Source organism: Tetranychus urticae, chromosome 3 (assembly GCF_039701765.1).
Source record: "Tetranychus urticae isolate SD_2017Ah chromosome 3, NJAU_TeUrti_SD_1.0, whole genome shotgun sequence".
NCBI classification, from domain to species: Eukaryota; Metazoa; Arthropoda; class Arachnida; order Trombidiformes; family Tetranychidae; genus Tetranychus; species Tetranychus urticae.
In genome coordinates this window covers 11,036,651-11,049,231 of record NC_142960.1, presented here as the reverse complement: position 1 = coordinate 11,049,231, position 12,581 = coordinate 11,036,651, and the positions used below count along the sequence as shown (strand labels likewise).

Sequence of the window (12,581 nt, the reverse complement as noted above, 5' to 3'; positions counted from 1 at the left end):
AACAATTATCAGTCCTTGACTGACTCTGCTTAGGGTTACATATTAAAATATAAAAGCCCTGTAGTCACAAAACTTCCAGTCAGTATGAGCCCCTGTGATTTGCTATGCTCTTAACTTTTCATCACTATCTATCATCGATAATCTGGTAGAGGAGCTTCATTCTGCGTCTAGCAATAATACAGTATGTAGCAGTGATCTTATCAGGTTTGGCCTGAAAGAAAATTTCAGGTTTTCCAAGTTTTCTATCTTCCTTGAGATTCTCGAGAACAGTTTAATATCTAAAAAGGTCCTAAAGTAGGCATCTAAAGAGCTATTTAGAGCCATAATAAAGGGTTAGATACTGGGCTTACGTATCGAAGTGAACAGTTTTCACTTTATGTTTATGGTTTTATTGCACTTTCAAATACAGTTGAAGTCATATTTTTGAAATAATCAGGCTCAATGTTCTGAAGGCATAAGCTTTCAAGGATTGATAATCGATAACTGCTAGAAATCATAAGTGAGTCTAATTCAGTTTTATCCTGATTAATTCTGAATAAAAATTTTTTATTTCGTGCAAATTACAAAATCGTCATATGAGTCGATGAAAGTAAAACAAAAATTGGAGTATGATTTAAAACGAGATGGAAATCATCTAATTATTCGGGACTTTTTTTGGTTATCGCTGTTTTTTCAATAAGCTTTACAATTTCCTCTCTTGTTTTAGTGTTTCTCATTTCAAAGGAAATTCTCTCCAATTTATCGTACAATTCCATGTCATTTAAAAGTTTCTCAATACCATCAAGTAATTGTTCATCAGTAAAACTGTAAGTATCCAATCTGATTCCAAGCTTTTTATCCTGAATCCTTTGAGCATTGTCCAGCTGATCATAAAATAACGGTAAGACAATTACTGGTTTACCAAAGTAAAGACTTTCAGTTAGAGTATTATTTCCACCATGAGTAATGACCAGGTCAACATGAGGAAGAATAGCGATTTGGTTAACATAGCGTTCACCCCACATGTTATCAGGCAAATCAATTTGCTCATGGTAAGGACCTTTAGAGATAATAAAACGATGAGGTGATTTGGCACAAACACTTATTACCCTTTTCATCAACTCTAAATCAACACATCCCATTGAACCCAGTGAAAAGTAAATTAAAGCACCTGGCTTTTCAACCAGATTGTCTGGTAATGAAAATGGTGTTTTGTCATCTGGTTCCCGAATAACAGCATCCATTCTGTACCATTTATCAGGCTTAGGACCAACTTCAGTATAGTCGAGACACTCGGGATAATTATAAATATTCATGTACGGTGATTCAAGTAGATATATCCACTGGTCATCTCTATAAGGTTCAACTCCAGCTTCAATCAGTTTCTGGTTCACATTATCTCGAACTGGTTTGTAGGCTTTGAAATGTAAATCATAATATTTTTGCCACAGTTCTTTAGGACTGTCCAATGGAAATCCAGTTCCTTCGGGTGGACACCTTCCTCTGTAGAGAGCAACTGGACTGGGAGACCATAGAGATACCCATGGAATTGAGCCTTTAATAAGGCAAGGTAATTTAACGAGATAATCAATTATGATAATATCTGGCTTGATTTTGTCTATGCTCTTCTTTAATGGCTCATCAAACTTTAACATCTCTGTTGACCAACTCAAATAAGTGGTACAAACTCGGTCTTCAAACTCCTCCAAAGCTGTGATTGGATCTTTTCTGATCGAAGTCAACAATTGTTTAAAAAATTCGAACGCACTTTCATTCGCAGCTTTCTTTTCCGTTTTTTCATCTGGATTGTTGTTCATATCTTTTTCATCAACATCACTTTCATTCACTATCGGAACAAACTCATAGCCATTTGCCTTTATCAGCTTCTCCCATCCTTTGGACAAAGTTATAATAATGTGGTGACCAGCTTTTGATAAAACTCCTGCTAATCCAAGTATTGCGTTGACATGGCCCTGGCTGAACACGGTAAACAATATATCGATTAAATGATTATAAAATTGAATTAATATTAACAATTGTTCAAAAGGATCTCAATGGTCAACTTACCCATCCATTGAGGTTAGGAGGACTCTTAGTTGTACCATTTTCAATGACAATTATGAAGATGCTTTGAAAATGTAATATTAACTGATAGATGAAATTATAAACAAAAAGCGTAGTTACAAACCTCACTTGGAGCTGTAGATGTATAAGAATAAAAATTAATTTCTAATCTTTAATTTATACTTGGTATCGTTGACAATCAAATACTCATCATCAATGTCAAGTACCAATGGAGCTATTCTTTGGTTATCAAGAAAACAATGACGGGCGAATCAAATCCTAGATTTACGATAGCTAACGTTACTGATTAAAAACATTGATTAGTTACTTTCATTTAAAATAAAAAGTCGATTTTCATAGAGTGAAAACATTGAAAAAATTCAATATACATCGCATTTATTTCTATCGAATACATTGAATGCAAGATAAACGCCAATCTTTGCAGTTGTAGTCAAAGAGTTGCTCTTTGGCTGTAGTTGTATTGTTGTCAAAAGCTTGAACTTGACGGTGAGGTGTGTAAAAGTGATATCAATTATGAGATAATTTCAAAGTCACGATAAAATTAAAATCAATTCACATAATATAACAGATTAACAAGAAACTTGATGATAATAATGCAGCTTTGATCAATAAGTGTTTACGGGAAAATAACTAAAATAGTTATTTGTAGCAGACAATATTTAAACTAACTGTAAGAGTAGACTTTATTCAAGATTTAAATACAAATAGTTATTACTAATAAACGAAATGAAATAATACAATAAATTTGTTTCATGATATTGTAAAAAGCGATCAATTTCAAAATATTAAAATAAAGAATAAAATTGAAAACCAGTATTTTTGTATTGTATGAATTATTCAATGAAAATAACACCTAAATGAGTTGATAGAATGTAATCTTACGGAAAAAATACACCATGAGATTTATTAATTCTATAATTTCGGTCGATTCCACTTGACTATTGTTTAACTTGATTATCATCAAATGGTGATTTCCCCAAGGCAACGGTTTTCTCGATCAATTCACAAACAGTTTCTTTTGTGGTTGATGATTTAAGAGAAGCTGAAATTGCAGCCAATTTTTCCTTCAATGGTTCATCATTTAACAGCTTCTCAATGGCATCCAAAAGGTCCGAATCTTGGAAATAGTAAGTATCAATACGAATACCAACACCTTTTTCATGGGCTCTTTGAGCATTGTCGAGTTGGTCGAAAAAGAGTGGCATCAGAATTACTGGTTTACCGAAATAAAGACTTTCAGTTAGAGTATTGTTTCCAGCATGAGTTATAACGAGATCAACATGAGGAAGGATAGCTAATTGGTTAACATAACGTTCACCCCACATGTTATCAGGTAACTCAATTTGCTCATGAAGAGGACCCTTGGATACGATAAAACGATGAGGTGATTTGGCACAAACACTTATTACTCGTCTCATCAACTCTAAATCAACTGATCCCATTGATCCCAGAGAGAAATAGATTAACGAACCAGGTTTACCAGCTAATTTTTCTGGTAAAACAAAAGGTTTCTTATCATCGGGTTCTCTCACAGATCCATCCATTCGTACCCATTTAGCTGGTCTTGGTGCGATGTCATTATAGTCGAGGACACTTGGATAGGTATAGAAATTCAACCATTTCGATTCACCAACTGGAATCATTTCACCTTTTGCGTACGGACGCACTCCACGACTAGTCAACCAGTTATTTATGTAGTCAACAATCGGTTTGTTTGCTACTTCTCTTAAAGCAATGTACTCATTCCAAAGCTCTCTTGGACTATCTGTTGGAAAGCCTGTAGTTGCTGGTGGACAGTGATCTTTATACAACATTATTGGATTACAAGAGAACAACTGTGCCCAAGGAATTGATGATTTTTCCAGACATGGAAGTCTTAGCATAAAGTCCAAAACTATCATGTCAGGTTTAACTGCGTCCATGACTTCTTGTAAAGCATCGTCAAATGCAAACTGCTTCTCATACCAATCAAGCCACATGTCTATTTTTCGTGCCGAGTTCTGGATCGCTTCCATAGGCCTCAAACGAAAATCTTGTACCTGGTTTTTGATTATCGCAATCAACTGTTGGTTTGGTGCTTCCGAGTTTTTCTTGTCTTTATTAACTGATGGTTCATTCTCAGATTTAGAATCAACAATCTTAGAATCGTTCGAGTTACTCTTTGTCTCTACCTTCTTCACTGAGTTGGCTTCTTCATCTTTACCATTACTTTCATCACCAACTTTCTTTTCATCTTTGACTTCTTTTTCCTCTTTTACAGATGAAGCTAATTTCAGTGGAATGAATTCGAAGTTGTGTTTCTCAATGGCCGATTTCCAACCAGGAGCCAGAGCCATTATCACTTGATGACCTCTTTGCTCCAAAATTTTGGCAAATCCAAGAATTGCATTCACATGGCCTTGACTGTTGAAGAAGACAAAGATTATAAATCTCAAGTAAAAGCACAAAAAATTGCTAATTGTAACTTACCTGTCCATTGCTGAACAAAGGATCCTTAATTTTTGAACCATTGTAATGAAAAATTAAAAATAGTTGATAAAAAAATTAAAATCTGTGAATTTACTTTCGGGTGAAAGCTATCTCAAGACTGCAAGTTGTATGGATTCACTAGTAATTGAAAAGTTTGGAACAGCATTAATTAATTCTGTATCAGCTCTTCATCTTTTAATCCAATGCAAGAGCAATTTTTCATTCCTATTGTGATGATTATCAATTTGCAGGAGTCAATATTTTCACAATAAAAATGAAGTAGATAAAAGCCTGAAAAACCATCACGTGAAAAAAGTATTTTAAGTACACTGTACTGGGAGTTAATCAATAGAAAGCTTTTAAACTGTCGATGTTTGGTTATTTCAAGATGACCAAATTCACACCAAGAGGATGTTAAAACCTGCTGATTAAAAACTGAATATGAACCAGGAAAAGGCCAAAATTTATAAAATCCATTGTTCATCATGTTCTCATTGTCTTGTTTCTTACCAACAGCAATGACCAAAATTTTCAATGTAAAGATATAATGAACCTAATCCTGTAATGATTACATGAATTTTCCAATTACCTGATCAATTTCCAATACTAAAAGCTGCATAAGACGCTAAAGGAGATTCAGATACTACAGTCCATACTACTGACCATTGTAAGAATGTAAACAGAAGAAAAGGTAAGAAAAAAATGGTAAACTTCCTGAACTTATACTTACAATCGAATCAATGTTTTTCTTTTGAACAATCCTTAATTCCATGATGCAAGTAAATCAAAATAATTAAACGGCCTGATTTTACTTGATTGTTCACTGTTTTCTTTTATCCTCTGACAATGCCATTAATCTTGTCTCAGCAAAATAACAGCAATCCAAGTTAATATAATTTCCTCTGCTTTTCACCACTGTCTGCCTCTGTCTATACAATTAGACTTTCAATAAGATCATTCAACTGTATTCAAAAAAAATGATAATGATAATTGAATCAAGGTGAATTAGATTACCTTAAAAGAATCAGTTACCTCGCAGTTTTTTAATCTTTTCAACAGGCAACTCTGACTACATAAGAACATCTTTTTTGTCATTCAATGGCAGTTCATTATTGATTGGTGAATTAATCTTGTTATCGTCACAATCACAATAATTATCCAATAATTGGATTGATTAACGATTTTAAATCTCATTGACTCGTTAAAAGACTGACTCGTCCTAGTGAAAACACAAGATAACTCAATAACCAATAAAACGATAAACAACCAGCAATTAAACGACATTAAAATGCCTGATAATTCAATTCTTGAATAATGATTTCCACCTTTTTTCACGTAGGCCATGGTTAAATTCAGCATCAAACTGCGACTTAATGATCGGCTGATCTTCCATGACATTAACCCAAAATCCATCTGATCCGAATCATTGATCCATCTTCCGCTGATTACAAAATAATTGGTATAATCTTATGGTTTATCACCAATTTTACCACCAAACATCATCAGCTTCCGATCCTTTTGGCCTGAGGAAAAAGAAAAATGAATTAATATCAGAATTGATGCAGAAAATGTTTGATGTTTGAATAGCTTTGAAATAATGAAAGAATACATTTTAATACTTTTATTTATGAACATTTTTACTTTTGATTCCATAATAATCAATGTTCATGAAGCTAACAATATTAATGTTGATATTACCATGCGACTCATGAACAAATGGACTACAATAAGCTGATGAAAAAGGATTAGAAATTGTTGAATTTAAAAACAAGGATTTTGTTATTCAGATTGTTTAGTTTCCATTGGAGTCAGAAATAATCTTTTTTGGTTCATCTTACTGTTACATCTTTGTTTCATCCTCTTGTTTAAGTATATAATGCGATTCAACTGAATTTGCCAACATGTTTACATGACTGATTGAGCAATTCAATTCTGGTTCAAATAATTTAGATGCATCTTAATATGCATTATTATAAATGCGCAGATAGCATTGGATCAGTAGGTAGAAGAAGCACAATCAAAAGTGAAAATAAATTGTTGGTTTGATTGGAAACACTCAAAATGTAATTCAGTCTAATTTACATATCCATGTAACTCTTGTCTTACATCTTCTACATCCATTTTGTTCCAGCAAAATCTAATTTAAACTGGTAATCATTCACCTGGATTACCCTGAAAAATAGATTAATTTATAAACCCAGAGAGAAAAAAATTGTACCAAATCTGATTAAACAAGCCACTAATCACAGTAGAGTTTGTTGATATTAGACTATCAGTAACATCAATTGAACCCAATTTGGAAACACAAAAACGCAATACAATATCAAATTTCAAGATTGTCAATTATCTTTACATTCAATTAGCCATTACACAACATAGAAAATAATACGCAGGTTTGGGTAAAAATTGGCACACCAACAGGTATGATTACCCAAAAATTAGGGCAACTTGATTGTCTATTTATACTGGCTATTTAGATGTGAATATACTCATGTCATGGGTTGAAATTATTGTATCGACAATAGAATTTAAAAAAAATATATTAGCTGAAGTAAGTTGAACAGATAACATGATAATGGAAAGATGAAATACCTATGATATAATGCGTATCATGTTACAAATGGTAAATAATTGTATCCAAAAGATAAATATCCATCAATTTGAGGCCATTCAATACAAACAATTGAACAAACTATGCCTCTAAAGGTTCATTAATTGGCGAGGGGTTATTAGTTGATTGTTTAAATTAATAATTCAAAATATGTTTTGAGAAAAGCTAACATGAGTGTTTACATGTTTACAAACGGTTTTTTTCTGAATTGAAATGGCCGCGTTGATAAAATTAGTTTGTAAATTAAATCGTAATAATTTATGGGAACATTTAGGCAAATTAAAATGTATTCTGTTAATAGTTAACTTGGTTAAAAATACAAGTGAACATGGTTAAAAGCAAATATGAGAAAGTAAATAGCGTTACATACCGGTAAACATTGAATGGTAACCCGTAATAAAGATGACAGTATTGAGGCGTTGGATATTTTTTTGATAGTAACTATTGGTAACAAATGATAACCAATCTAGGTGATCAGCTTACACTTACTCTTTAATTAATAATGTAATAATTGTAATTATAATAATGTCATAAAGTGTTTGTATAGCTACAGTGATAGCAATGTAAAAGGTTGAGCTGGAAAAAAGTGGTAACTTGAGAAGCATAAAAAGCATAAAGTCGTTATGGAAAAAGGCGAGGGAAAAGGGAGAGAGAGAAGATCAGAAAGTAAAACCAAAAGATAAGTCAACAGTTACAAAAATTTGTTTCAAGTGAATTTAATTTGAACAATGTATTGTTTTTATTTAATTGTGATCGACTATTATTTTAGTCAACCATCTAAAAGTGGTCATTATGTTTATTAAAAGTTACTAATTTATTAAAATTAATCCATCCCATAAGTTAATCAAAATGAACGTTATTTACGTCTGGTTTTTACTTACCGGCTCCATATTGTTAACCTCTTATGTATCTACAGCTGAGATTGACGAGTCTATTTATGATGATAATGATGTTACAGGTGAAGATACCGACTATGTTGCTAGTCAATCTAATTATAATGATGTATATAGTTTTATCCTACCATGGACTATCAATGTTACCTGTGACAATGGACTACAAACTTGGAATTCCTGTTTGACTGATGCAATTGAAAGTTGGTCATCTGTGAGTGATGTCGATAAACGTGATTGTTGTACCTGTTGGCATCTATTAAACTGTTGGTTTAACCAAGTGAAAACTGTTTGCCCTGATATTAATCCATCTTTGGCTGAACAATCAAGGATTAGACTATCAAACCAAACAAAATGTGTAAAATATTATGATATCTCAGTGTGCAAAGCTAAACCTTTACCCATTTGGGCCAACATATTGATCCTAGCAACTGGTGCAACCGTAATTACTGGTGCGGCAGTGTTTGTCTATTGGAGGTGGATTAGATTAATTTAGCATCATCAACACTATCACCTTCATCTACTCAACAAAGGTGAGACCTGAAAATTACAATTTGGGTTAAAATTTTCATTCTAACCCCATTTCTATTAGTCTGATAACAATACTTTATATCATTTCTCAGAAACTTTCCACGTCTCTAAATGTTAGCTTATTATTAATACTATCAATGAGTCAACTTTCTGGCTTAATACATGTTACAACCAGATTATCTAATTAATCCTTATTTACTTTTTTATCAGAGTATTATTTTAATGAATGTGCGAATCTCAGAACTGAATTTGAATCTTCAACAATTCACTCTCGTACTAACCTTGGAGAAACAGATGCATTCCAATTGCATCCAATTCAAATTTCAAGGTGTATTGGATGAACCAGAATTCAGAGTACAATGCCAAGAATTAAGCATTTCGAAAATTTCCCAAAGACAATTATAACCATTCAGTAATTAAACATAGACATTTTCAAGTATCTTATACTCAAAAGGATACTATTATCATCTTGAAAATCAAGGTAAATTGATAGTTACTGCCATCAAAACCCATTCATTTTTTTATTATCATTTTCAGACCATTAACAAGAAAAAGTTGATTCTTTAACAGTAATAACATTGAAGTTAAATGACAATTAACCAGAATAAAAACAAACATTACATTCAATCAGCTAATTCATAATCATAATCATATGATGCTACATGCTGAATACTAGTTGATTTACAATTAGACACGATTTTGTCAATAATGGCGATGATATTGATGCAGATCAAATTTAATTTGCTGTCTGAAATTAAAAGTAAATAAGTGAAATAGCGTAAACTTGGTTGTAGGTGGAAGTTTCAAAAATGTTTGCTGATAATGGTAATTGCTTCAAATGAGATTTTCCTGTTAACTTTACCATGATCGCCCTAATAAACAAAAAATAAGATTAAAAGTAAAGCAGAAGTAATTCAATTGACTTGCTATTCAGTCTGAACTTGAAAAAAAGCAAGTTTAGATGTATTGAAGGAGCTTGTAAGATTATGATGAAGTAAAAGTGATTGTTGAATCAAAATTTTCTTCATCACCATCATCCTCCTCTTTTATCTAGAATAACCTTTTCAAGCTGAGTTATTCACCATGAATCAACATGGAACGTGACATTAAGAGATGAAAGTTGATGTCGTTTTTTTTAAACAAATTGTGAACTTGATTTTGCTAACCAAAAAATAAAAATTCCTATTCATGTTTCAGGTTTCCAACATAATCTTACCTTTACATTTCACCAATCAACCTGCCTTGTTTATTATCAAAATAACCTTTCTAACTTTTTCACCAGCCATGTTTATCCACCATATCACATTGATAATGTCAATAATTGGAACCCTTTCTAACCAAATCTTTTTTTCCTCCTTTTTCGTTATAGAATATTCCTTTGAACGGATTCCTTTAAACAACCATTACCAGGAGGCGGAAGAAAATTGAAGCTCTACAAACGGAATCAAGCAAAGGACGATAATTTAAGGATGAAGATGATTTCAACAAGAGTTCCCAAAATATCCAATATATCCATTCAAAAGCATCCAACATATCCAAAACTAAAAGTCAAAGGTCCTACTTGAATGCATGCCAAACACTAATTCACACCATTCCACACCTAGAAACAAATCAAATTATTGAACAATTAGATAGGAATAAAGATGAAGAAAATTTCGCTCTATCTAGTGGGCAATGATAGTTAGATTTGATCAGTTCAAATGTCTCGCTAAACTATTCAATCAGAAGTAGTTACGGACAGTTAGTATTGGTACGGATATCGAAGTACCAGGTTTAGGTGTGTGGTGTTGAATAGTGTGGACTCAAGTAGGACATGTCATGGAAGATCCGAATACCAAAAAATTTAAACTCTAATTTGGATATTTTGATTCTTTGTACTAATCGGAATCGGATATTTTTGGGTACAATCGATTTTTGCATTGGAAATTTGATTTGTTTTTATCTTTGTCGATTATTGGTTTGATATCAAATTCAACAAACAGATTCTGTTGAACGCAAAATAATCTGAATAATTTTGAAAATAATTTTAAATCCATTTTATACAAAGATCACATGTTTTGTCGTAATGCTGGAAACAAATCTTGTAGTCATTGGACCCAAATGTCAACAGCCAATAGTTATCTAACCAGTTTATTAAAATAACCTGTTAAACATTGGTTTTTGACTCAAATTTCCATTTCCGAAATTTAATCGTTTTAAATTTAATGAAATTAAATGATTAAATTACCCATTGCATCAACTGACAAAGATAACAAAGTGAACAAATCAATATCCAGTATCAAACCCACTCATCAGCTGATTAAACATGCAAAAGGATCTACCATTCCAATTCATACAATATTGTCAAGGGAAACTATTAATTTTTAATAGTTGATTAAAGCGCTGTGTACAGTTAATTTATTGATCAACATGTAGCTACAGAGCCCACTTGAAATCGCTTTCCCCAAACATTGTTTTCTTTCTGCATCTGAGTAACTTCATTTATCAACCATTCTCCGGAGTAAATGAATTTTTCTCATTACAATTCAATGCTTTCAAATTTAAACCAAGCTTAAACCAACAAAAGCTGAGGAAGTTATTAATAAATCAAATGAATGGATTCATCTGAGCAAACATTATACAAATGCTAAACCCAATCATCATTATATTTACACTTTTCAATTGTTTTAATCTTGACTTTTATTGTATTCAAATTTTCAGTTATAACTATTGTAATATCCTGATATTGTGTCATAATTTTAAATTTAATTGTTAAACTCAATTGTTCATTGACCATCCATTCAACTCTTGCCTTTGTAAATATTTAATAGCTTTAAGCCTGTTAATCATATTTTTTCCTTGTTTAATAAATAAAACTGTCATTCCCTGTTAACATAATCATTGATTTTAATTGAAATAGCAACAAAAAGTACTTTTAATTTAAACTTTAATAATGTTTAAATTGTCAACCTTAAGGCAAGATTTCACTCCTCTACTGATTTTAACCGTAAAAAGGTTACTTTCATTAAATTGACTTTAAAATTGTCCAAATTGATTGAAGTAGTACATGAAATTTACTGGAAATAGACTCATGAAAAGGTAATCCAGCAATTGATTTGAGCTTAACAGCAATTTTACCCAGCAACCCAGAAAACCCAAAGAAACCAATTTTCTGGTTTATCCAATTGATTCATTTGATTCCAATTGTATTAATTATTGGAAGATTTGAAGACAACAACAATGAGACAATTGTTGACAATAACAAGAGTATTAGTTTGAATGAAATCAGTTTAGCTGATTAAAATTTGAATCGGATTATGTGCTACTTAGAGCATTTTGTTTCTGTTTTTTTCATTTCCGATTTTTTCAACTTTGTTTCATTAAACTTAAATCAAATGAAATTTGATTCCAATTAATCAGGATAAGAAACAGAAAAAACAGTTGAAACTTGAATCGAGCAACATTGGACAGAAAAAAAGTGGAGGTTTAACTAAATCTGTTTGGGTCAATCAACTAATAAATAAAAAAATTGACCAATATAAAAGTTAAGCATTGAAATGGGAGCCAACATCAGAGATTTAGTTTGAATTACAATTTTATCCTCTCAATCAATCTCACATTGAAAAGAGGATTTCGTTTTTTTCCGTTGATACATTAAATAAATAAATGAATAAATGGATAAATAAGTAATCAGGTTGAAAATAGTAACCAGAATACAGATTTACTGGTATACAGATTTATTATTGAATATCAACCCGAAATACTAACCATCATCATACAACGTGATAAACCTAATGACAATGGAATGTAAAACCTTAGTTATAATCATTGATTCGAATCAATGATTAAACCAGGATCAAAATCAGGTTCGATACCCAGGATTGAGGGTTATAATCAGAAAAGGTTGCTAGAAAAATGAAGAGAAAAATGATTCAGGGAAGAAATGAGAAAGAAAATAGGAATGAAATTTGACTTTTCTCATGAAATGTATCAACATTTGCTTTTAATAATTCAAATAGACCAGAAAGTTTACCAAA

The 12,581-nt window shown here is 31.8% G+C and overlaps 2 protein-coding genes and 1 long non-coding RNA gene across 7 annotated transcripts; 1 reads left to right on the top strand and 2 right to left on the bottom strand.

Moving 5' to 3' along the window:
• Nucleotides 1–529: 529 nt before the first annotated feature.
• Nucleotides 530–2,183, bottom strand: LOC107369554 (uncharacterized UDP-glucosyltransferase YjiC-like). The gene is made up of 2 exons (XM_089269254.1): nucleotides 2,047–2,183; nucleotides 530–1,956 (listed from the first exon to the last, which is right to left on the bottom strand). The coding sequence occupies exons 1-2, from the start codon at nucleotides 2,082–2,084 to the stop codon at nucleotides 639–641; spliced, it is 1,356 nt and encodes a 451-aa protein (XP_089125380.1). The 5' UTR covers nucleotides 2,085–2,183; the 3' UTR covers nucleotides 530–638.
• Nucleotides 2,184–2,735: 552 nt separating this feature from the next.
• Nucleotides 2,736–7,707, bottom strand: LOC107369528 (uncharacterized). Of its 5 annotated transcripts, none has more exons than XM_089268518.1 (6): nucleotides 7,515–7,707; nucleotides 5,548–6,056; nucleotides 5,264–5,462; nucleotides 5,123–5,191; nucleotides 4,534–4,557; nucleotides 2,736–4,467 (listed from the first exon to the last, which is right to left on the bottom strand). In XM_089268518.1, exons 5-6 carry the CDS (start codon nucleotides 4,539–4,541, stop codon nucleotides 3,003–3,005), a joined length of 1,473 nt encoding a protein of 490 aa, XP_089124644.1. In that variant the 5' UTR covers nucleotides 4,542–4,557; nucleotides 5,123–5,191; nucleotides 5,264–5,462; nucleotides 5,548–6,056; nucleotides 7,515–7,707; the 3' UTR covers nucleotides 2,736–3,002.
• LOC112539605 (uncharacterized) lies at nucleotides 7,653–11,442 on the top strand. The gene is made up of 2 exons (XR_003083501.2): nucleotides 7,653–8,567; nucleotides 9,935–11,442. It is a non-coding gene; the product is annotated as an uncharacterized LOC112539605 (long non-coding RNA).
• The last annotated feature ends 1,139 nt before the right edge of the window (nucleotides 11,443–12,581 follow it).